The following is a 25,784-nucleotide window of genomic DNA, read 5'->3' as shown; positions in this document are numbered from 1 at the left end:
AATAATCGTCTAGAATTGGGTTAAAATGTCAAGAAGACTGAAAGCACAGCCTAATCATTTAACCTCCACATTGAAGAGGCAAGAATTAGTTTGTTTTTGTCTTCTAGGGCAAGAGATAGGAATGAAAAATTGAATGCAATTGTATGAACAGATTACTGGATTACATGGTGATTTTGTTTTTTTTGTTTTGTTTTTTTTTTAAGAAACTAAACTTCACAAACCTAAACCTGCTCTTTTGACTCAAAAGACTGAAAACAGAATATGTTTATTAAACCAGATCTCAAATATGAGGCCCAAGTTGTTAGATTAGCAGTGTGCCATTCTGGGCATTTGTACTACTAGCTCAGCAATTCTGCTGTCAGGAAAAGCAGTATGTGGTTTTGAAAGTTGTGCTAAACTTTCTGACAAGTGCAGAGCCAGAAGGAAAATATATAATTAGCTGAATTTTATAAACTGATTTACATTATTTAAAATGTTACATTACTTTGGTTATTTCAAGTAATTGCTATTAATGAAGAGTTACTAAAAATCTGTCTTCCAAATAGGTTAGCCTTCACCAAAATAATTCCTCTGCATCTCTGTTCCTCTGAGTTGGTGCTAATTGTTCTCTTGTGCAAAGATTAAGCTCCTACATGCTGATATCTGGCATTTTGGAGTGTGTAAGAGACTGTTACCATAGCCCTAAAAATACATTGATTTGTCTTAGTCAGATTTCTATCAGATTTACTGTAGATATATTATATCTGCTTGATTGTCTTGTCCAATGTAGTATGTCAGAGGACAGCCACAGGGGACAATTATCAGTTGCACAGGCAGGATTAATCTGTGCAGCTTCAAAGCCCAGCACTTAAAGCCTTGCCTTAAAGCTTTACATACCCTTGGGACAAAAAGTACTTGCTTTGGTCTAAAGGCTTGTGTTGTTAACCTGCCAGTCAAACGACTGTTCCTCCTTCTGCAGAAAAATGTCGTGTTTCAACTTACAGTACATCATGTGTACTGTCTAATTTATTAATGCGTTATAGGTCACTTTGTATCTGATGACATCTGTCTTATCGATCCACTGAATCTGTTCCTACTTTGGCGCTCTCCTCTTACAAGATTGTAACTTCATCATTTTATGACAACTTCTCACTGTTCCTTCGCTTTAGTTTTCCTAGCTAGTTTCTCTTTGTTGATTACAGTAAAATTTAGGAGCATGTTATGGATATGTAAGCTGCAAGTCAACAAAGCAAAAACATTTTACTAACATTTTATACATACACTTGAAGAACCTGCTGTGATTCTTTCTGTTTTCTTTTTGCACAAATTGTCTGAGTAATCAGCCTGTCACATCCTAATGAAAGAAAACAGTTCTAAGTATTGTGACAAGTTTCATAAATATTTTTATTTATCCTAAGACAGCAACAAAGTTTTTGTCTTTGGGTTTTGGTGTTGGGGTTTTTTTCATTGTTGCTGCTTTTTTGGTTTTTCTGTCACTCAACTACTTCTGACCTTAATTTTTTCATTCATCTAAGCTTAACAGGTAAAAAATATTTTATATGTTATGCTTTTTAATTCAGTGGCAGAATTCAGAAACAGATATAAAAAGTTTAAAATAAACTGAAAAGAATTTTGTGCTTACTGAAAAATAAGATTTTGGGAGAGGAAAAAGAATGCATGTATATGTTTACATTATGCAACAGAAGCTTTTCTGATTTTGGCAGAGTAAAACTGTCATACATTCATCTTTTAGTTCCTTCGTTAACTTTCTTTCCTAACTGTTTCCTGTCCCTAAATAATAATCTGTAAGTTTTCTTTCCTGTGAACTCTGTCCGTTTCAGTTCCTCAGTTGTTCACTTTGGGGTTCTTGGCTGGAGGAAAGGTGTGTCATTCTTTGCTACGCACGGAGTTATTTAGTCTAATGCTGACGAACTTTTATGTATTAGAGACTGTGTTTAAAGTAGTTCCTCGGGGTATCAGGATCCATAATGCAGTTTACTTGAACTGAGCATCTGGGTAGTACCTTCATTCAGAAGCTAAGAATAGAGGCCAAGGACATTAGTGGGGGTGTGGCTTTATGAGCTAGTGGTGAGTGGGAGGAGTTTGGGGTTTTTCACTCTGGGTCTTTGTCAAAACGTGGATACCTCAATTGTCATTTAAACTCCAGAGTATTTGAAAAGGACCTTAAAACTCCAAAGGGAGATTCCTTTTTCTCCTTCCCTCTCTCTCTACCTCGTAGTCCCATTCTGGGGAAAAACTTCAGTCTGTTCTGTTGTTTATTTCTTTTTCACAAAAGGTCAAAACTTTGGCCACATCTGTGTCCAGGTTCAGCAGCTGAATGTGCTGTTCTCCTTGCTAATGCAAGTCTTAAGTGCTTTGTTTTGTCTCTTTATTTGCACACAAAGCAATGCCATTTAACTAAAACGTTGTGTTTGCTTTTTACTACTTTTAAATTACTTTCAACAATTTATACTATATCAGTGGGGCTTTGCTAAGCAAGAACAATATGATTCTCAAAGCAGCAACACCTTTTTCAATAAAGGTCAGGAAAATTTGCTGTGAAAGACAAAAAGGAAAGTAACTTCAATTTAAGCTTCTATGTAAAAATATCTTGAGTTTGTTCCTTGGTTTTAAGTATTATACATCTGCTTGGTCTTAGGATATCTCACAGATCAGATACAGATATGTTCTAATCTTGGACTCTTGGTTAGTCATATTCATCTTGTAAGGTATGAGAAGCCTTTATGGGTGTTGCTGGAGAGTGTCAGTATTACTACTATGAAGTTTCTGGTTGCAGACAGTGTGGCTACAGCCTGTCTAGTCCCCAGTGTTTGCACTGTGGTAGAAGAAGACTTTTCATGGTGAACAACCTAACACATTCTCTTCAGTTAAAATTTAAAGACTCAAAGGCACAAACTGCTGTCTCAGAAGGCAGAGTTTGTGTCTGATCCTGAAATGCTGACAGCTCCTGCAAATCTAACTGCTGTGTCTAAATAGCTGTATAAACAGCACTCTTATTTTGGAATTTAAACACCTCATTTCAGTTACTGTGAATGTTAGACGTGCACAAGGTTGTTTGTTCTGGTTCTTCAAGCTCATTTTCCTTCTGTTCTGTCATACGACACAAAGGGGACAGACAGGTTCTTTTACGGATCCTGGGCAGAATAATGATGACACTAACCTGTAGCTAAAATTAAAGCTTTATTTTCTTCACAGGCTACTATGATTAGTATGGAAAAGAATTTAAGATTAGGATGGCACAGGATTTCTAGAAGCAGAATCAATGTGGTACAATTTACAATTGCATAATACAGCACTTGCAGTGCAACTTGCCTTAAAATTTCTAATTACCTGGACCTTCTGCAGGTTGAGTCAGACCTTAATCGTGGTTTGCTGTATCAATACAACAATCATAACCTAGACTCACATACACAAAAATACAAGCGACTTCCTCAAACCTCCAACAGTGGAGGCATCCCTGGTCACTGGGAGGTGTTGGGTCTCTCAGTCCAGCAGCAGTTTGAGTCCAAGTTCCCCACTTAGGACTTGCCAGTTTTACAGACAGCTCTGTGTGCTGTTAGGCTTCCCTCAGGGTCAACAGCTCCCTGGCCGGGTGCCCGGGCCCTTCAGGGCTGGCAGGGAAGGGAGTAATTGTCCTGGGGCCCAGAAACCTTGAGGTGGGTGGGGAGGGGAAGAAGAAACCTGTTTGTTTTGTCTGCTTGGTTCACTGGACCTTTGGGGCCTGATAATGGGGGGAAGGGAATGAATTCTCTGCTCAGACACAGAGAGTGGTGGCTTGACTTTCAAAATGCTGTTAGTTAGGCTAACCACAGTGGGGAATACAGGTCACATTATGTGCTTTCCTTTCCATGAACCTTTTGAGAGTTTGAGGGAGATACTGAATAAAACAATTTGTTAAGCATTTGTTTTGCCTCTTTCCCAGTGCTTCTATTCAGTGGGAACAACCACTTTGGTTGTTTCAAGGAATTTTACCCTGCATAGATATTGGTAAGCATGATCTAGGAGACTGACAAGGTGTTAGTTCATCAGGTTCAAGGAAAGCACGATGTAATGGATTCCACAGTATGTTAAATCCTTCTAAAGCTGGTATTTATCAGAGCTGAGTGTGTGCATTCTTCCTTGGTTAAGAGGTGGGAGGTTACTTGTTTTCTTTTCTGTACCATCATCCTCAAGTCAAAATCCTTGTATGTTTGGGTACTGCTGGGAAACAGTAATTCCAGTTCTTCTCTAAAAAACTATCCCATTATAAAATTGCACATCTGTTGGTTGCCACAGGGTTCTGTTTAATGGGATTGGACTGATCTGCTAATTAAATGTGGTAGCTAACAGCTTGCTGTGTACTGCATTTCATAGGCCGGGCCACTGCATCTGATTTATGGAAAGCATTGCCCTTTTTTACCAATGCTGAACCACATTCCTAAGTAACATCTTTAGGATCCCAGTACTCACCATCTTAGTAATAATTTTCTTTGTGACCATGTACCAAGCAGGGTAGACAAGAGATAATCTAATTGCTAAACTGAGGAACTCTAACTTGAAAATTAGATCTCTAAAGTCACCTTCTTCCAGTATGCAATAAATTACCTTTTAGATGTTCATGGCTCCCTGAATTTGGATTCATTAGCTTAGATGTCATCTTTTTAGATGCCTGAAGATGGCTGAAATGTAGCATGCCTGGAGTGCTTTATGCCTGTTGCAGAGTTAGTCGGTTAAGTCTGATGTGCAACTGATTTATGAGAATGCATTTCTTAAGCAGAATTTTAAATCCTGTACTGTAAAAGAAAGTCGGGGAACTTAAATTGCTTAGAATGTTCTTGTACAACTTTTTTTTTGGGAGAACCCTTGGTGGCGAAAGCCAAGGAGCCAGCTGAGGACTGGTACCTCACTAAGACCTTTTCACAGCTTTTGAATACTTTCCTGAAGGGTTGATCTTTAAAGCTAATTCAGAAGACAGCCAGCATCAGTACCTTAGATGTACATAATCTCTGCTTCTTCAGGTGAAGTACCATCTCTTTTCATCTATTCATGATGATTGTTGGCTAACTTCTTCTCCCATATTGCTTCTTGTTTTCTAAGAGAAACAGCTCCTATCATACAGGAATTTCTTTTATTAAACACCATTGCGATAATGAAGTTCTTCCTTGTCCCCAGGGATTCAATTTCTTCCTGCTGCCTTTTTCCACAGAACTGCATTACAAAATTAACATAAGTGTGTAAGAGTGCTTCTTTCTCAATCTATAGGGTTCTCTAAAATGTAATGCTTTCTGATATATCAAGGCTTTTTGTTTGTTTGCCCTAGACTTTTTGCTGCACATGACATTTTGATGAAGTGCTGCAACAGTCCTGAGAGATTCTGTATTATGAAGGTACATGAATCTTGCTAAACCAGTATCCTGTTTTTTCACTATAATCTCTTTGCAGAGACTGAGTGTGTTTAAATGATATATATCAGCTGAGGTTTGTGGGGGGAGGTAATTGTCTTTTATTATGCTGGCTTATAATGGGGCAGGGTGCCACGCAAGCTTTTGGTCATATGGTGACCTCAGAAGCCTTATGTGCCCAGATGCACATCAGGTCTTTTCTCCAGCTATATTAGTTAACCTAATAAAAGGAATTACCTCTCCATAGAAACACTGCCTGACTTGCAGCCTTCATGATTTAAATGTGCAGCAACATGGCAACCATTATCGAGACTGAACAGCATGCTTTTCTACGTAATCACACCAGCTCCCTCCTCTCCTGTTTGCCAAATGCACTTTTCTTTTCATGTCTAGGGGATTTTATATTCAAAATGGAAAGTCCTCTTTAATCAGTGTGAATTGTAAGTAAATTGGGAAACAAAATGTGTCTAAATTGAAATGGAAAATTTTGCTTTGCAGTGCCTCTGGCATGTTTCACCATCAATTTAGAGCATGTTTTTAATAAGTGAGACCCAGATTAATAACTCTGGGAACCTAAAAGTCATCCATGTTTCAGGTGTAAGGAGGTATAATCTATCACCATGTCATGTTTGTTTGCTTTAAAACTAATTTGTGTGCATGAGCAACACAATGCTTCATGGGATAACATTTATTGTTGCCTTTCAGTTACTGAGTGAGGGATACTAGAAAACTGTTTATGAGATCTACTTTATGCAAGATTATTTCCTGTTTGAGATGATGATTATACTCAAAAGCAGTTTAATTAATGAAGTGTTAGAATGTGCCAGTAATGGTGTCTTTACTTGCCCTATTTTATCTCCACAGATCTTCTCTGTTTTCACATAAATAGCTTTTACTCCACAAAGAAAGAAGCATTTGATGATTGTTTTAAAGAGTTTAGTGTTGCTTACAGAATTCCAATTTCCCTTCACCTTTTTCTGCAAATGCTGGGCTTTTTTAAGATCTACTGAAATATTTCCCTTGAATTTTCAAGGGAAAAAGAACCCTCCAAAAGGAAGTTATTGATCTTAATGCAGAAACAAATGAGGCATCAACTGCTCCGTTGAGGCAGTGAGTAACCATAGCTACAGAGGGATGCTAAAGCATAAAACTTGCTATAGTTTAAAATTGTGTGATTATGTTCAGCTTACTTATGTACCTCCGACACAGAGGAGCATACTGGTGTCCACCTGTGTTTGCCAGCTGTATGGACTGCCAAGACAAATTTTGGCTTAAACAGGTAAAATATTGTGGTGGTTTATATTGCTTCTCTTCAGAATTCTTTACTTATACCTGATTATTCTGAGGTATTTCAGGTGAAATATTTAATGTCTTTCCTTATCTTATAAATGTGTGTGTTTGTCTATAAGAAGTACCAATATGAAATATCTGTCTAGGCAGTTAAAATGATCAAGAGGAGGGAGCCAGCAAGACACCTTTGCTGTGGTGGTTTTTTACTGTCAACAATCCCTGTAGTACCTCTATTCCATTAGCAATAAAATATGTTTAGCAGGCAATGTAAGGCTAATGGATGTTCAGTAAGTTGGTTTTTTTAACTGTGATCTAATTAGTTATTGAGAAACCTGATTTTTTAAGAGCAGAAAATACAGCCATAGTGCCCAAACATACATGTTCTCATAAACTGTGTGCATTCACTTTTCTAGTAAGATGTGCAAACACCCCTCAAGTTTTCTAAAGATTACCTGAAAAAGTCAGATCTCTGTGTTTTCAATGTTATTGAAATTACAACACTCTCATAAGTAATCTATAAACCTCTAGCTGTAGTCTTCTCCGAGCACTCATGGCTTTTTATTATGGCTCTTGAAAATTATGCATTAAATAAATTTTAGTCAGTTACTAGTAGGTTGTCCTTACCTTACCAACCCTTAACTGTGTATCAGTGCTCTTCATACCTCTTTTGTTGGTTTGGTGTGGAAACTGACTGCTGGTCAGAAAGTTTCACAGACATTGATTTGAGCACAATTACTCTGTACCCTTGAGAATTCAGCTTGTACTCATGAGAACTTTAGCATCAACAGAAGCAAGGAAACAAAACAAGAAGAAAACACACAGCTGTTTGAGGGATGATGTTTTTAGCTTAGATTTGTTTTCTAATGGGTGGTGGTTGCAAACTACCAATAAGTTTTAAGAGGTGTTAATGTAGAAGCTTATGAGGACACAGCACAAGTGCCAAGAGACTATATAAATGGAGACCTTGTAGAATAAAATGTCCTTTTGCCTTCTGAATGGAGTTGGTGTGCATGATTTGTGAGTGTCATGTCTGTCTCAACTGTGACAGTTTGGAAGTTACAGCATCCTTAATGTTAGGACAGAGGAATTTAATACAGTTAGTGCCACCTCACGGTTCTGAGGTTTTTGTCTTACAATTGCAAACAATAACAGACATGTTGCTTATCTTGATTATGAATGAGCATCTAGAGTTAGGCTGATGTAGGAAGAATTATTTTTACTAACTGGAGTGGCAAGTGGTCTGTTCCCCAGTTCACATTCCCTCCCTTCCCCCACAAATATCACATTACAATCTTATAGTCCAACTCTTGGCCTGACACAAAAAAAAAAAACAGTTAAGTGAAAACGATAGTAAAACTTTTACTTTCTGAAAACATTTGAGACAGGTGTTCTGCATTATCTCTGTCTCTATAATGGTATCTCCTATGCATTTCTCTTCAAATTTTAGTCTCCTTTTTCACATCCAGTTTAGAAAACTTCATCTCTTGATATTGAAGTAATCTAAATGTGAAAATAGTGGGGTTTTATTCCTTTTGCAAAATATGTAAGGTGATGAGCAATTACATAAAGAAAATGTCATTGGTTACAAATCATGGTTTTGCTTCATAGCTATTTGAATGATTTAAATTTCAACCTTCTACATAAGTGCTTGTAAATGAGGGAAACTTTTTTCAGAACCTTTTTTTAACACCTTGTGGTGTTTGAATTTTATGTCTAAATCTGTTTTAAGCCTCTTTCTGAATGGAACTCCTAGAAAAATTGTAATCATAGAACCATAGAATATGCTGAGTTGGAAGGAACCCATCAGGATCATTGAGCCCAGCTCCTGGCCCCGACAGGATGACCCAAGAGTCACTCCATGTGCCCCAGAGTTGTCCAAATGCTTCTCTAATTCTGTCAGGCTTGGTGCTGTGACCACTTCCCAGGGGACCCTGTTCCAGTGCCCAACCACCCTCTGGGTAAAAATACCTTTTCCTGATATCTAACCTAAACTTTCCCTGGCCCAGCTTCACATCATTTCCTCAAGTCCTGTCACTGGTCATGAAAGTGATGAGTAAGAACATACACATACAGCACTTGTAATATTAGTAGATTTAGGTTTGTTTTCACCAGATGTCTTTTGCAGGTCCCTTAAAAGTAACTCATGATCCATACACTTGAGACAGAAGTTGAAAACAACTGGTCTCTAATTCCTATAAAATTTCTTATGTTTGCTTGTTTCCCTGTATTCTTAACCAGTAACTGTTCTACCACAAACCCCAAGAATTTAGAGCTCTTCTCTAGAGTAACTGGTGATGTTCAACACAAATTTGTTCTGTCATGCCTCAAGCTCACTTAGTCCGCACTTGAATTCCTAGCTTATGGATAGATGTTACAATTAACATAGTTAGTTAATTTGTATAGAATCAGTTCTACTTGGCCCTTCCTAAGATGTAGAGAAGGGAATTCTTTCTCTTGGAGATTTTTCATTTGTCCCTAGGCTCTAGCTCTCATTAGCTTTTTAGCTTGGTAATAATTACCATACAAAACAACACTGATGCAGCTAATGGAGTTTTTGCAGTGTGTTTGTTTTTCTTATTGCCGATGTGGGGTCTAAATAATTCTGTATGAAAACAACAAGGAGTGTATACACTCTGAAAGTATGGAGTAACTTCTGTGACCTCCCTGTAAGAGTGCTCTTTCTCCATTCTGAATACCACCAGTGGAATTTTTGGGTAGTCTCAGTGTTGAGCAGTGGGGGTGTTTAAATTACAAGGAAAAACCAGCTGCTTAACTGGAACAGTTCTCATATGTTCTGCTGTGTATTTTTCAGGGTCAAACATCTGATTGAAAAAAGCATATGGCTTTGTGAAAATATGCCACATATGACAGTAATTCTTACTACCTACATATAGTAATTCTAACTTGCTGTTCTTGAAATATGTTTATTTTTAAACATTCAAGTTAATATCATGCAGTGTTGAAATGGCATTTGTTCAGTCTTGAGACAAAGAATCTCAAAGTTTAAAAAAATATTTTAGCAGTCACACTACACTGTCAGCACAGTAATCTCAATATGTGGAAATTGAGGAGTTATTTTTATTATTAGAGTAATTTGGAAAATATTCACTTCCTGAAAGATACTACATAAAGTCTTGTTATGCTACTTAGTATCTGGAATATTGAGAAAGAATGTTATGTAACTTGAGTTTAATCTTTTACATACTCATTGTAAGGGGTTGTAGTTCAGCAATCATGGGTAACATTTTAAATTAAATGAAAACATCTTTTTTTATATTCTTGGGATTGTTACCTGGGAGCATATTTCCCTGCTGAATTTAAAAGTGCCAGATCCATTTTCTGGATTTTAAAAGATTTATTTATTTTAAACTTCTGGTACAATTAAAATATTGATAGAAAAGGGGATTAGAGCCTTAGGAGAGGAGAGGAGTTTTTGAGGGACTGTATAAAAATAGTGTGCCTTGATGAAGGAATAGAAAAATAAATTGGTGGCCTCAGAGCTGCAGTCATCAGAGGACTGTGTCCTTTCTGTGACAGATATTGAACTGTTGCTGGTGAAGCTGTTTGGATATTGAGGTTGATATTTTGCCTACAAAAGTTCCCATAAAAACACTAAACAACCCTGAGGACAAAAAATTATTGTGTTAAATGTAGCAATGATGATCAAAATGTCAGAAAATTTACTTTTCTCTGAAAAAGGAATTTTGGTAAATTCAAGGAATCACATTTCTGGATTTGGAAATACGGTATTAGGAAGCCTATTCTTGGTCCTTGTTGATGTTGATCCACAAATCTATGTTATCAATGACTGAAGTTTAAAGCCCTCATATACAGTGTAATATCTACACTGAAGAGTGAGCCTACTACTGGAATGGGCTGCCAGGGAAGTGGTGGAGTCACCGTCCCTGCAGGGGTTTAAAAAAAGACTGCATGTGGCACTTAGTGCCATGGTCTAGTTGATAAAGTGGTGTTAGGTCATAGGGTGGACTTGGTGATGTCCAAGATCTTTTCCAACCTAGCTGATTCTATGATTCTGTGATTCTACTGAAGATCTACCCTCTCTGTTGCCCCTTAGCAGTGCTGAAGCAAGGCCATCTTAGAGGTTATTCAATACTGTCATTTCCCCATTTGTGACTGTAGCAGTCTCCTCTTTATGTTCCTTGTATAATCTAAGTTACACTTGGATAATTCCTTGCATCATAAATTAAATAGGACCGACCATACAGTTAAGAATTTTATTTTTATTTTGCTTTACACTGAACAAAGATTTAATTGTTTCAAAGAAAACTGCAGCCTGCTATAGAGAAAGATTTGAGGCTGGGATTTTTTGTTTGTTTTCATTTGGGTTGGGTTTTTTTTTGCCTAAAAGCAACCACTGAGCTGCTTTTTTTTTTTTTTCCTTTCACAGTTTGGAAAATTAATGTGATGGGACAGAAAGCAGAACCACAGTTGAGCTGGAGTTGGTGGTCTTGATCAATGAAGAACTGGAGCAGACACATCTCAAACATAAAAAAGGATAGCTGAAGAGTAAGAGCAGTGCACTTAATTTTAGGAGAAAAACAGTACAGAATTTTTAGACCTAGCTAAGCAAGGAAAAAGACTGGTCTTGAAGTCTAGTAGTGTGTAAAAATGAGGGGACAGCTTTTCTGTAAGCAAGCTAAACTAATGTCCTTCCTTATTGTATCCTGCTTGCCTTCAGCTGTGGCTAAAGTTGCTCTGATTCATGACAGCTGGTTCAGTGTTTGCTAGCTTGTGATCACAGCTGGTTTGAGTTAGCTGATTTTGAACTAAAAATGGGCAAAGTAGTAGGAGAAAGGAAGGGTATTATATAGGGCAGGAGGGCATGTTGGGAAGGATCAGGAGACATTGCATGTTTGGATGTTGAAAAAGATCAATGAGATGGCTCAAAAAAATGTGCTACTCCACAACCCTATCTGTCCTGTTCTATTCATGAATTAAGAAGAAGAAAATGAGCTTTTGAAAACTCCATTAAGAAACAAGGAGGCTGGGAGAATTCCCTGCTCTTTAAAGGAACAAGGGTGAGAAAAGGGACCCTTTTTTCTGGCTCTGTGGAGACTTTTTCCTTATGGACCTGCTGCTTCTCAGAGTATTATGCATTTTTACCTGGTAGGTTGTGAGTTAAAAAGTGAATTTGGTGGTTTTTTGTTTGTTTTGGTTTTCTGTATGTGTTGGAAGTGGAGTTAAGGCAGGAGCGGGTGGTGGTGAGGACAAAGTGCTCAGTCACTGTTAGTTGTTGTGGTCAAACAGTTGCTCCAAGTGAATCATGAGACACACGTGCATTTTAGTTCTTGTTGAGTGCAAAGTTCTGCCATGTACAAAAGCAAAGGCTTCAGAATGGCAGCTTGGGTTAAGTGCTGGTTTGAAGCTGGAATGGATTTTTTTGCCTCCCTACCCAGTGAGTGCAAATGCCAGTTGTTAGTGCAACTTCTCTGCTGAGATATGAAGAGGTATTCTAGTTAGGTTCTTCAAAGGAATTTGAGTAGTATTCAGCATATGGATATGCCAGAATGAACATACATTGTGGACTCTGGAACTATCATCTGATATGCTAATGAAATACATCTTCTTGAACAAAACAAAGGCATGTGAAGTTGTTGCTGTTTTGAATCAAGTGCAGTTCTTTCAGACAGTTCAGTAATACTCAAGATCTGCCAGGCAAAAGCCAACAAATCTGAACTGGGCATCTTTTGGTTTAAAGCCCCCTTTCTAGAACATGCTTAAGAGCATTTTAATCTTTGGCACATCTTTTTGCTGATGTCAGGTTATCTTGCAGAATGGTAATTTAATGAAGCTTTTTAATATTGATAAAGTGGATTGCATTTTCCTCCATGTTTTCTGGTGGGCTGGAGCTGAGAAGCTGTTGAGCAAATGTGTCCTGTTTTGATGCCATGCTTTAACTTCTTCGCTAGAAAGCAAAAGACCAAATAAGTTGATAGGCAGACTGTTGTGTTTTGACTCCAAGAGAACAGAATAAAAGCTTAAGATAATGTAGTGATTTCCATGTGTATGCTCCTGTAATTGGAGCTGGTTACCCGAACAGTATGAGTGAGCACTTAAACAAGGCTGAGACTAAGAAGCTGGCTGCCAGTCCTGAGGAATTCAGAGTGTAACTAACTGTTTTCACATCTCTGCTGCAGGGTATACGAAACTGCCACCACTTTACAAACAAAGTGAAAACTAGATTAAGATTTGCACAAGGTTGTGGTGCCATTAAATTATTTCACCCACTTCCCTGATACAGTTAGTAAAATTTGTCTACTGTGTTGTGGTTTGAAGCATTTCTGTTGTTTAGACGATTTAGCTCTTGTAAGTCTCCTTAGGCTTCTCCCCATTTGCAAGATCAGTAACTGAAACATTCTAAGAAAGAATCCAGTTCTGGTTCCTATTTTCAGTTTAAAGTTATGGAAAAAAAATAATTTGTTTGTTGACTATTTACTGTGTATGCACTCAGAGGCACCCATGTTCTTGTACCCATGTTGCCTGTGGCTTCCAAAAATGCTGAAAATTAACATATAGTTGAAATTACATGATTCTGTGATATCAAATAATTTGACTTACTAAGAAGATACTTTGCTTTAGTGAAGACCTCTTTCCTTTTTTACTGCTTTGCTCAGACAGTTTGAGAGAGAATGTGCATCAGCGCAGTAGTATGAACACAAGGGTTAAAATAGAATTTACTCCATAAGAAGTTACTACAGCTGAGGTGCAAGACAAGTCAGTCATTTAAGACAAACATAGTTTTGAGCTGTGTACAAACCAAAATTTGCTTCATCACTTGCATTTCAACTCCTGTCTGGCACAGTTATCTTGTTACCAAGGAAAACTCTATGGCTGAATGTATGTTATCCTACAGTTTGTATAAAATCAAAGAAACGAAATTGTTAGTTAAAACTTCTGCTTATTTTATGCAATGAGGTATGTGGCTGGCTTCAGTCATTTTTGGTTGCCTTTTTCAGTAGGTCTGAACTTTTGTCAGGGTTACCTTTTATTGGAACTCTTCTAAATAATTTGGGGTTGCACAGCACATGGTGTGTTAATGCTTTCTTTTTATTTTTAGTATGCTAGAACTATCTGTTCCACCCTGAGCTGGCCTTCCTTGTTCACATTCCATGCAGTTCATCTGCCTATAAATGTTTTTAGAGTACATCGAATGATGATGCTAAGATACTGTTAAGTCATTAATAATAAAAATCAAACATAAAATTTTGTGGTGTGTTTAGCCCAAACACATTTGACTACTACTGCAAAATGAAGAAGCCTCTATTTTTAACAAAAATCTTATTTGGAAGCTTTTAATCTAAAATCAGCATTTGTGACAATTGTTGAGAGTGTCTTTGGGGGATATTTTTTTTCTTCTTTTTTCAGGCAGAATGGCTTGTGTTTTGTGGAATGCAAAGAGCAAGAGTGATTAGGGCAGGCAGTGTGAAATGTGTTGTCTCAGACTTGGGGAGAATCTGAATGTGTTTTCCAAGACATTAGGAAATGAAGGAGCCGGAAAGAGGATATATTCCTGTTCTGCTAGCAAGCTGTATTTTCTGAGAGGTGGGTGATTTTCCCTGGATAATTTTCATCCAAAACAAAACCATTATTTTGGGATGTTGTGGTATAAACCACTGTATATTTACAAAGCAGCAGAGGTTGCTACTTCTTGCTTTACCTCAGTGATTATTGATCTAAAAATACCAACAAATTTACAGCTGCCTTTAGTTCACAAATTGCAGTTTTTGCAGCAGGCTCCCTAGGATTTTTGAGTGTACTTTAGGAGTAATACTTCCAGTGGTGGAGCCTTGAATTTAAACTGCTGTTAAGCAAGAGTCATAGATCTTGTGATCCCACAGTGGAAAAAAGAAAACAGGTGGTAGGGCTAGATGTAATGGCTCTTTCCATTTTTACCAGTGCTTTGACAGCTTGCCCTAGGAAGCTTTCCCTTTAGAAAAGAGATGAAATAGTAAATAGAACTGGCCAGGCATATACAATGCTTGTCAGCCTCTGACTCCTGCTATAAATATTTAATCCATAAATTAAGAGTTGGTCTTTTACTTGTTTATACAGCAATAAAACACTTTATTCTTCATTAAAAGAAAAAAATCTTTTGTTGTCAGTGTATGGCATGCTTAATTCAGTAACACCATAGTTAAATTTGTATTGTCTGACAATGCCTATGCATGGCTCTAAAAAAAAAAGTCTTGAGTAAGCAGTTGATTCATAGCAATATCTCTGTAGTCTTTACCAAATCCAGATCAGTATCTAAATAGAGCTGCATACGCCCACAGTCTTGTAGGTAGTAATACTTGTGTATTTAATATCAGTGTCTTCTAACACAGTTCCTTTTTCCTCATGGTGCAAAAGGTTTTGAAGTGAGAATTCTGTACATGTTTGCATCAGTATGAACAGCTTTGCACTGGTATTGTTCTCGTCAGCAGCCACTCAGGGATGAGCAGAGAGCACCATGTCTCTGGCACAAATGTAGATTACATCAAGAAAGAAGGAACAAGCAGAACTGATGCTACTTCATGTGGATCACCATGGCAGATACTATGTCAGGACCCTTCAGTGCTCAAATGAGCATTGCATCCACATTTGGATCTTTGTCAGAATAGTCAGGGAAGTGAGTCTTAAATTCCTGTGCATAATATGTCACTTCTGGCATGTCAGCATCCAAATCTTGGTGGGTTAACCAAACTTTTTTTGAAAAAGCATGTCCATCTACCTTACTGCTTTTATATTAATTTCTTGTATGATACAGCCTTTTCTTCAAACCCTTGTGCTAGTTAGCAAGTATAGCAATGATGGCTTACATGAGTTATCTCAAATGAGTATTTAAAAGGTTAGACTCTTGATTCAAATCACACTGATTCTATCCTTTAGATAGTGGGGTGACTCAAAATGCCTTTGTCAGATGTCTTTAACCTCTCCAGCTGTCCAGTCAGTGAGGATGAGTCAGAAGCTGGAGTCCTACAACACTCCCTAAATCTGGAAAGCTCAGCTGTTACCATAACTGATTTGGCAGCTTGGGGCAGGATGGGCACTCGTGTATTATTGAGGTGACAGCAGATTTCCAGAGTGCTCCGGCATCTTTCAGAGAAGAAAGGAAAGTCTCTTTGTCCTTTGTTTTATTCTACATTGATAGTGAAAACAGTATTTTCCAGGGGGACTGGGCTATAGTAAAAACAGTGTTCTTGGTAAGTTCTGAGGATGATAGTATGGAACACTTCGTTCACTTCCTACACAGAAACAGTAAGTCTGGTATTTGGGGCAAGCTGCTGAACTTGTAGGACATGTGCGGAACAGGATGTGATTGCTCTGTGGTCCCCTTGAGTCTGACAGAAAGTTAGGTGCTTGGTCCAGGCAGAAAGGACTCCATTAAGAATAGGGTATTCCCATTGTTTGGTAGATACATATATGGCCTACACACAGACTGACTTCATGTGTTCAGTCCTGAGATACCCATACCTGTGTCACCTAATGCTAAGGAGACAGACAGGTTCTTTTAGGGATCGTGGGCAGAATGATGATGATAACCTGTAGTTGCAATTAAAGCTTGATATTTTTAGCAGGCTATTATAATTAGTATATCACAGGATTTATTACTAGAATGGTACAGGATTTCTAGAAGCAGAATCGATGTAGTCCAATTTAGAAGTAGCCTAATACAGCATTTATAATGCAACCTAACCTACAATTACAGCTCTGTGTGCTGTTAGGCTTCCCTCAGGGTCAATAACAGCACCTCCCTCGTCAGATGCTTGGGGCCTTCAGGGCTGGCAGGGAAGGGAGTAATTGTCCTGGCGTCCAGAAACCTTGAGGGGGGTCGGGAGGGGAAGAAGAAACCTGTTTGTTTTGTCTGCTTGGTTCACTGGACCTTTGGGGCCTGATAATGAAGAAAAGGGAACAAATACATTACCTACTTGGTTACAGAGAGCAGCTGCTTGCCTTATAAAATGGCACTGGTTATGCCAACCACCTAATGAGGGATCAGGAGCAGGGGGTACTGCTCTTATATATGTGATGGTTTTAGTAACACTGTCCTATGGATGTTAAGTAAAAATACCCCTCCTCACAGTGAGGGTAAAAAATACTTCATAGAAAGTCATTTTGTATAAACTGTGGTTAGAGCCTGTAGGTTGCATTTGTGGCCTTTGCTGCCTTGAAGCCTTCCAAAGGGAAGCTCTGCACTTCATGACCACCTGGCAACTGCATATACAACACAGTGATTTTACACTTTTCAACTAGCCATTATTTACAAACTGCTATTGTCACAGATTTTTTTTCCTCGTTTCAAAGAAGTGGGAAACTCCACAGATTTAACAGCAAAGTTTTTATTGGTATTTCCTTTAAAATTTCATTTAAAATTTTAGGTCCATAGGCATAATGAAACACTGCTTTCCTGAGTTTTGTGGATGGTTACTATGGCTGCATGTTTGAGTAGATTTCTGTTTTGGTTTTGCTTTTAGGGTAGTGTTAAAACTGTTACACAAACAATGCTTCCATTTTACTTCCACAATATCTCCTACAGGCTTCAATAGAAATGCACACAGGAAACAAGGCTTAATTACAGCATTTTCATTGTTATCTTTAAAATACAGCTTTTACGATGGCAATAATAAAATTTTCAACTGTTTTTAAAGATTTTTTTTTTTAGCTAGCTGGATTTTGAGTAGTCTGCTGAGTAGTTGTGAAAAGGAACTAGTCTGTATAACAAAGTTACTAAGCTTGAGATCTGCCCTAGTCAGGATCTGTTTTCAAGTACTTTAAGTACTTGAAAATAGAATTGTCTTGCTTTTATTGCGCCTTACCTCTCTTCATAAATCCTTTGCTGGGAGGAGGGAATCTCAAGGTATAGTATGCTCTAACTCAAGCTTGTTAGCTCCTCACTTCCAGTGCTTAGACATTGTTTTGGTTGGGATGCTGCAACTGCTTTTGCATCTGAATTACCTCAACTGGATTATAGAACTGATACAGGTTAAAAGCTTACTCTCCCTCAGGTGCCTAAGGAATTATTTTTTGTATGTGTTTTTTAATCGAATTTGCCTTGATCTAACAGTTATTGCAACATAGTGCAGCAGTAGCACAGCAGTGAGGGAGTGAAAAGGATTGAATAACACTGCAGTGTAAGGGGAGGCAGAGGGGGAGAGAAAATTATTATCAAACTAGAGCCTTTCATGTCCTTAGGATTCTTGCAGCGTTCTCTCTGTCTGTGAAGGAGCAGCACTTAGCTGAAGTTAAGGACAGCAGTTTCTGAGCAATAACATAGGGAAAAAGCTTTGTTTCTTCAAGAGAAAAAGTATTATTATGTTTATGAGCCTTTTTTTCATAATATAACTAGTAAATGTGCAAGTGGAATGTCCTCGTGGTCTTCTGTGTGTGTTACTGGCTCGGTAAAAGAACTTAGGATACTTTTAGAATACAGATTCTGGTTCATAACACTTGCTGGTAATGCCACGCTTGTATCAGAAATAATGTGGCCAGCAGGACAGTGGCAGTGACTGTCCCTCTGTACTCAGCACTGGTGAGGCCACACCTTGAGTCCTGAGTCCAGTTTTGGGCCCCTCACTACAAGAAGGACATTGAGGTGCTGGAGCATGTCCAGAGAATGGCAAGGGAGCTGGTGAACGGTCTGGACAACAAGTCTTATGAGGCGCAGATGAGGGAGCTGGAGTTGTTTACCCTGGAGAAAAGGATGCTCAGGGGACCTTATCATTCTCTACAACTGCCTGAAAGGAGGTTGTAGCCATGTGGAGGTCAGTCTGTTTTCCCAAGCAATAAGCAATGGGACAAGAGGAAGTGGCCTGAAGTTGCATCAGGGGAGGTTTAGATTAGATACTGGGGAAAATTCCTTCACTGAAAAGCACTGGAACAGGCTGCCCAGGGCAGTGGTGGAGTCCCCATCCCTGGAGATTTTTAGAAGACATGCAGATGTGACACTTAGGGACATGGTTTAGTGGTGCACTTGGCAGTGTTAGGTTGATGGCAGGACTTGATGATCTTAAAGGTCTTTCCCAACTTAAATGATTCCATGATTTTCTAATAGAGAGCACCTGAAACTTGTACCCCAGCACTGAATGACAGACCTTAGTGATGAGGAGCAAAATTCAACAAATATTAATTTATTTGTTATGTCCCTAGAGGAGGTGTTATTGGGCTATGATTGTAACTCCTATCTAGAGCAGGGGAGAGGAGGAAGTGACACAGTACTGAGACTACATTAAAGCTTCAGGATAAGGCACCTAATATGTGCAAACCACAGACAATCTGCTAGAAGTGTGGAGTCTGGATGCTCTGTGTTGAGTTCTTACATCTGCACAATACAGGAAACTACCAGTTGCAGGGGGGTTTTTGACATAAGTTCTCAGCTTACTGGTCAATTTGTGTGGGGAAGAATAAGCAGCCTCTTAGAAAGAAAGATGACATTGATGCACATGCAATAAGGGCTTGATTACATTTTACTAACTTAACGAAGATGATGACAACTGCAATTGCAGTTACAGTATAGATAACATTTTAGTCACCAGCTGTCCACTCAGCTGTGGTGCGTGGTTTTGGTTTTTAACCAAACTGGAAAGGAAGTAGCAGAATCCTGTGGAAAGTACAGTAAATCATTGCTTTTTCCTAGTGTCTCTGACAATACAGAAAAACTAGTAATTTGGGCCATGTTTATGGAAATCAAGTAATTTTTTTTTCCTTTTATAAAAACTTACAGAAGACTGAACAAACAATGAGAACAGTAGATTAGGCACAGACATAGGATATTACAGTTCCACCTAGTCAGATAAATTAGATTGAGATTAGCTGGTTTGGTTTGTTTTCAGTCTTGGTGTTTTCTGGTTTAAACAGGCTGAAGAGAGTTTTTTAAATGGTGATTAGCATGGGGAGACATTATATAACAGGCTCCACATCCACAGAGCAGGTGTTTTTTATCCATCCAAATCATATCTCTGAATGGCCTTGAGAGCAGACTAATCTAACTTATTCTTGAAAATAACCTTTATTTTCAAACTTAATAAGAAAATTGTTGCTTTTCTGTGTCAAATATATGGTTAAGGTTGCTCACTGGTACTTTGTGAAGAATTTCTACTGTGCTCTTGATAAGAATAAACCAATGCAAGGGGCATTCTGTGAAGAAAGCTTTGCCATGCTTTGGAATTGAGCTGGCAGAACAATTATTTTATGGAAGTCCTAATGTTAGGAATGTGAAATTGCATGAAATGGAGGCCTTAGAACAAGAGTATCATGGATGCAGAATGTGGTTTGTAAACTAGCTTCAGGTGAGATAAAAGCTTCTTCTCTTGCTTTACTCTGATTTATGAGCCCTTCATTGCCACAGTGTTCAGAACTCCTGTGTTCCAAAATCCTCTTTGAAGTAGAGAAAATTGTGCTAACAGGTTTTTGTATCTATTTTTTCATTTTAGAGTAAAACAGTGTTAAGTTTGGATGACCAAATGGGTACATAGACTTTGGGGTTTTGTTCTTACCATTGAACTGTTTTTCCATAATTATCAACACATGGTCACAGCAAGCTGCTCTAAAACTTCAATAAAGTTTTCTGCCAGGTGTACCACCCATGAAACCCCCTTCCCTCTTTCTTCCAAACCAACCTTTTCAAAAGCTTCAATATAAAGATTAACTTTGTAGAATGCCCTGAAAATCAGGTAATCTGGCCTGAACTCATTGTTAGCAGGTTAAGAAATGGTTTTCAACTCGGCTATTATTTTGCATCCTTTTTAAAGGTGGGGTTTTCTTATGGCTTCAAGCATTTTAAATCTGGAATTTTTTAAAGACACTGAGTTTAATTGAATGCTATCTCAATTAAAAAATTATACATCTTGCTTAAAATATACCTTTTCCATGTCTGTAACTTTTCCTCATATTATGAGAAAACAGTCTTTTAAGAAACACTTAGGTTTTCAAGGTGCATGGAAGATCTTGTTTAATTCGGAAAAGTCTGTTTCAAGTATTCCTCACATATAAGCAAATAAGAAATGGATACCACTTCTGTGCCATTTGCAAAGCAAGCTGTCTTGGAGGGTTAGTAGTCAATATGATAGTAGGTCTGAATTTTCCTTTCAAGAAAGAAAAGCTGTTGATCATGAATGGAAGTCGGTTACAGTTATCATAGCTTAATTTTAAATTTAGTGTGGGGAACAGTTATCATAACTTAATTTTGAAACTTGATGCCAGCCTTCATTGTATCATTGTCTATTAAATATCCGGTGTGCTGACTGTGCCATCTGTTCTTCCTGCAGGGCATGAGAAGGAAAGTGACTCACTTAGCCATCCAAAACACTGAGTGGTACTTGAATCAGATGCACAAGGTTGGCATAAAACTAACTGAATGGATATTACTTTGGAAGATTAATCTCTGTAGAAGCTCTCTGAAATGTCATCTACCTTGCCTACTCTAGCTGGTTTCATCACAAATACAGACACCTCAGACCATCCTTGGTTCAAGGAGGATTAATTTAAAGCTAGGCATCTTAGGGCCACTTTTAATTCAAGGAGATCCTAGTATGGGAAGGGCTGGGACTTCTAGGAACACTTTCAGTTATTTAAGTGGTGTAATAATTTTTTTAAGGTGGAAGGCTTGCATCAAATTTGGCTGTGAGGTGCTGGGCAGCATTTGATCCAGGACTGTCTACTTGTGGCTGGATGCCTGTGCTTGTTCTGGGGGAAATGTTTGTGCAAGCTCAGTGTCTGATTTGTCTCTTGCTTTCATGCAGATCAATACAGATGAATCAATAAAGATAACCTTCAAATGCCAGCCTTTCAGGCAGGACAAATAGTGGTTGCAAAAAGAGGAGAGTATTGCCTCGAAATCTGTCACTCTACCTTTGTCTCTCCTGTCATTTTCAGTTGCTTGTTTTGCATCATGCTTTTTGTCTTAAGGAAAATCAGCAGACTGGTATCCCTTGGGGAGTTGACTCAGGCTTTACTCGGGGTCTGTTCTAACTGGAGTTCACACAGATTGCACTCCAGACTTATAACAGCCAGAGCAACAGCACAAGCAGGGCTGTTGACCCCTGCTGCATATTCTGCTGTAGGGGAAGAAAATAGGAAGTCAGAGAAGGCAGGTTAAGTTCATATCAGAAAAGTATTGCTACATGAGGGCTCCTCTGTGACCCCCTACTTGTAAATGTGCTGTGGAACAAAGAGTCCTCATCCCAAATTATTTTTCTTAAAGCACATCAGAATTGGACTATGAGTGGCCAAAGCTCCTATAAGAGAGTATGGGAGTGCTGTGGGGCTGCCTGCTGCTCGAGCATGAGGAAGAGACCAGTGGTGGATGTAATTTTTAGGCATATGGGATGTCAAAATAGACAGTGATATGAACAGCTATCTAACTTTATTCTTTGGCCTCCTGCCCAGATTTGAGGTGCTGCTAACTATATAGCCTCTCCATGAAAGCTGTGGAAAAAAAGTTCTGGAAATCAGATGTTTCCTGTTGGCAGTGCTCCCTTAGTCCCCGAGAACTAGGTCTTAGTTGGAACTCTGACATGTGGGGGGACTATGGGCCCAAGGGAGGGGGAACGAGGCTCAGGAGGAACAGAATCTGATGGGGCTTTAGGGGTTAGTTCAGGGATATGGGAAGAGATCTGAATTTCCAACATTTCACAATACCCAAAGAGTTTTACAGTGGTATGTTTTCCTGTAGAGGGGAGAGTGAGAACTGCACTGTGGAAGATTTAAATAGCTTGACCTGTCTCAGAGCTGATAATTACCAGATTTCTGCAAGCTAAGTGGAGGAAAATTTTACTGCAGTGTGGAAAAAGATTACAGCACTGCTTATGAAGATACTGGGAAGTCAAATAGACCCAGATTAAAGACTGGTGGGTTTTGCAATGGCTGGATTGTAAAATAATGTAACTAAAAGCTTTATGAACAGGGACCAGCAATTACCTTGTGCTCAGACCTTATAAGACAATAAAATAAAAACCTAATGGAAGGCTTGACTTGTTCATTGCTAACACTTTGTGTAAAGTATTAAATAAATAACTTCCAGTTCTTAAATCTTAAGGCTTCAAAAGAATTTTTTTCCCTAAACTGAGGTTTAGGAAGAGAGGTTAAAAAACTTCCCTCAATTGTAAAACATTAGAAATCACAGCATTGTTACATGGCAGTCTTTCTCACCAAGGTGATGTTCAGTCTACCAGTGAAATGAAAAAAATTACGTGGATGGTTCCACTTCTGTCTCATCCAAAGACATCAATATAGTGGTTTACCTTTTGGAATAATTCAACATCTATAAGCACAAATTGAAATACTGTCCAACAATTCTGCAAATAAACTCCTATTTTCAAATGGCTGTTGTAAACAAGAAATATAAGATGCAGAGCAATACTGTGTCCAGATTAAGTCACAACCATATTCTTCTCTCTGCTTATCTAGCATTTGTATCTAGATAAATGGAATCTGGTGGGAGCTTGCTGTATATGAATGTCAGGATGAAAAATTACTTGGAAAATTACTGTAAATTTGTGTTTAAATTTAAAAGGCATTTCATTGAATTTTTCTCATTCAAATACTGACCCTGAAAAGCTAAGCCATAAACTGAGCAACTGTGACTTCTCTTGGGAATGATCTAGTGAGTATCAGTCAAAGGGTTTGATATAGGCTGTTGTAACCCGCTAATGCTATCACGAAAGGGAAGCTGTGTGATATACAGCTTGAAATGGAAATATTGAACTTAATTTTCTTGCAGGCTACCCTGCTAAAGATTCTATTATCTTTCCTGTGCCATTGTGCTTTATATCTTCTGCAAACTGAAGCAGATCAAACTGACTGAGATTCTCTGAGACTTTTTTGACAAGTCTCAACAAAAACATCAGTTACACTACCAGTCAGTTAAGGTTTGTTGTAAAAATACTGATTTTAGTTTCATGGAAGGACTTCTTAAAAACTATTTGCCGTAAATATGTGATTAAGTTTTGCAAAATACGTAGAGTATCAAAAGAAATTGATTTTACTGATTTCACCATTCATCAGGCTGTTTTCCTAGGGATACCCTTTTGATTTAAATCAGTTTCTTTTCGCAGTCTCAGTAGCTGATAGGTCTGAAGTCTAAACACAAGTTGTCTTGGTGAGATGTCTGCTTAGGGCCTGCCTTAGATTTTTTAATTTTTTTGGCGGGGGGAGGGAAGTTGGGTTGGATGTTTCTGTCGTGCATTTGCTTGTACGTTCCTTTTTTAGGTCGCCTATATGCCCTGTGTGCTCGTTTTCGAGCTGACTAGCTATTCTTCACCTTTCTCCCAGACGGTTCAGAAACCCTAGGCTGGGGTAAGCCCTTACAAGGCACGTTCCGAGCACTCGCCAGCCCTTCCCTGGGGGCTGGAGCGGGAGCGCTGCTCCCCCCCCTCTCCCGGCCTCCCTCAGCCGCGCTCCCGCCCCTCGCCACGCGCCGCAGCCGCGCCGGGAACGTGCGCCCGCCCGACGCGGCCCCGCCCCCCGCGCGGGGCGCGCCCCTATTGGCCCCGATCCCCCCGTGCCGGCGCTGTTGTGACACGTGAGGGCGGCGCACGTGGGGACGTTATGTAAGGCGCAGGGGGAAGGGGCGGGGCCGGCACGCGCGCGTGCGGCGGGGCCGCCGCGCATGCGGGGTGCGGGCAAGGGGCGGGGCGCGGCCGCTCTGGTTGTGCTCCCTCCCCGGACAGAGGCCCCGGAGGCTGCGGAGCGACAATGAAGCAGCAGCAACAACAGCAGCAGCAGCCGCCGCCGCCACCACCCCCGCAGCCTCCCCAGCACCCGTCGCCTCCCTTCGCCAGCCCGGGGGTCCCGGCCTTCCTCAGCAAGCTGTGGGCTCTGCTGGGCGAGACCCCCAGCAACCAGCTCATCACCTGGAGCCAGGTCGGCCACTGCCCCCCCTCCCCCTCTCCCCCCCGCTTCCCGCCCGCGTGTGGCGGAGCCCTCACCCTGCGCTTCGCTCCGGGGGCACCAGGGCCCGCTGGGGGCCGCGGGCCTCGGCGTGCGCCTGGCCTGGGGAGGATGGAAAATGAGGGCACGGCCGCATGGCTTGGTCGGGCTCGGGCCGGGCCGGGCCGGGCTGGGCTGAGCTGCTGGGGAGAGGCCGGCTCGCCTCGCCTCGCTGGCCCTTCAGCCTCTGCCGTGTCTCTTCCGTGGAGTAGGAGCTCCGGTGCCCGCCCTGGGGCCGCGTCCCCGGGTACCCCTGCAGAGGGCGGGGGGGGTGTCTGGTGGCCCCGACTGAGCAGGCTCGGGCGTCCGTGGTGGGAAGGGAGGCGGGAGCCGGGGGATTCTGCCGTGCGCTTAAGGAGCCGGCGTGCGGGGAACACGGAGCTGCGGGGAGATTTCCCACCGCGGGGTGGTGGGGCCGCTAGGAACGGGACTTCCCCTCCGTGTGCTGGGGTAGCCGGGGAGCTCCAGAGGATGGGGAAAGCGGCGCGCTCAGGCCTGCTGTTGTTTCCTGTGTGCCGCCCGCGGGGTCGGATCCCGCAGGGGCGGTGGGGAGCGGCCACGTGGGGGATGGCCGGGGGCTTCCCGGGCTCGGTGTCCACCTGCTGGAGCGGCGGGAAGGGGATGGGGCACGGGAGAAGTCGAATTGGGCAGCAGTCCGCATATAGTGCAGCGAAGGGCTGGCACGTTGCTACACTGAGCATCATTAACAGTTATGGTAAATGCTAAGCACATATTTTAATAATAGCTACTTCATTTTTTTTCTATATGCTGTTTTCAATAAAATCCTGTTCTCAAATTGTATCAATATCTCTAAGTAATGTTGAGTTAAACTCAACTGAGAACTCCCTATTTTAAATGCTTGAGAAGTAATAAAATATGTTAAACATTTTACTGGAGATGGTTTACCAGTACTTTCAGCCAAAACTTCCCAAAGAGGGAAGCAGAAGCTCTCAGTAGATTATGGTAGCTTTTCTTTAATTCTCTCTTTTTTTTTTTTTCCCTTGTTTGTTTTGGGGTGGGATTTTTTTGTGGGGTTTTTTGGGTTTGTTTGGTTTTTTCTCTTTTTTTGAGGAGAGATACTAAGAAGATATGAAGATTAATGTTGTCTACGTTTTAAGAAATGCTATTTTTGCTACTTTATGCTTTTAATGGAGAATTTCCAAATTGCTTATGCTTATCTCAAGTAAA

At 40.1% G+C, this 25,784-nt stretch overlaps 1 protein-coding gene across 10 annotated transcripts in view; it reads left to right on the top strand.

Moving 5' to 3' along the window:
- The first annotated feature begins 11,486 nt into the window (after positions 1-11,486).
- Positions 11,487-25,784, top strand: part of HSF2 (heat shock transcription factor 2) — a 28,204-nt gene continuing 13,906 nt past the window's right edge. For 3 of the 10 annotated variants that reach the window (XM_069010882.1, XM_069010879.1, XM_069010878.1), the window contains exon 1: positions 24,300-24,530. In XM_069010882.1, coding sequence (XP_068866983.1) covers positions 24,363-24,530 — 168 coding nt within the window. In that variant the 5' untranslated portion in view covers positions 24,300-24,362. Of the gene's footprint in view, positions 11,799-14,057; positions 14,235-24,298; positions 24,531-25,784 lie in introns of those variants that run through there. The other 7 variants (XM_069010881.1, XM_069010880.1, XM_069010886.1 and 4 more) reach the window with 6 other exon arrangements.

The sequence above is a fragment of the Aphelocoma coerulescens genome, chromosome 3, assembly GCF_041296385.1.
Source record: "Aphelocoma coerulescens isolate FSJ_1873_10779 chromosome 3, UR_Acoe_1.0, whole genome shotgun sequence".
Lineage (NCBI taxonomy): Eukaryota > Metazoa > Chordata > Aves > Passeriformes > Corvidae > Aphelocoma > Aphelocoma coerulescens.
The sequence above is the reverse complement of the archived record's forward strand: the minus strand, read 5'-3'. Positions and strand labels throughout refer to the sequence as shown.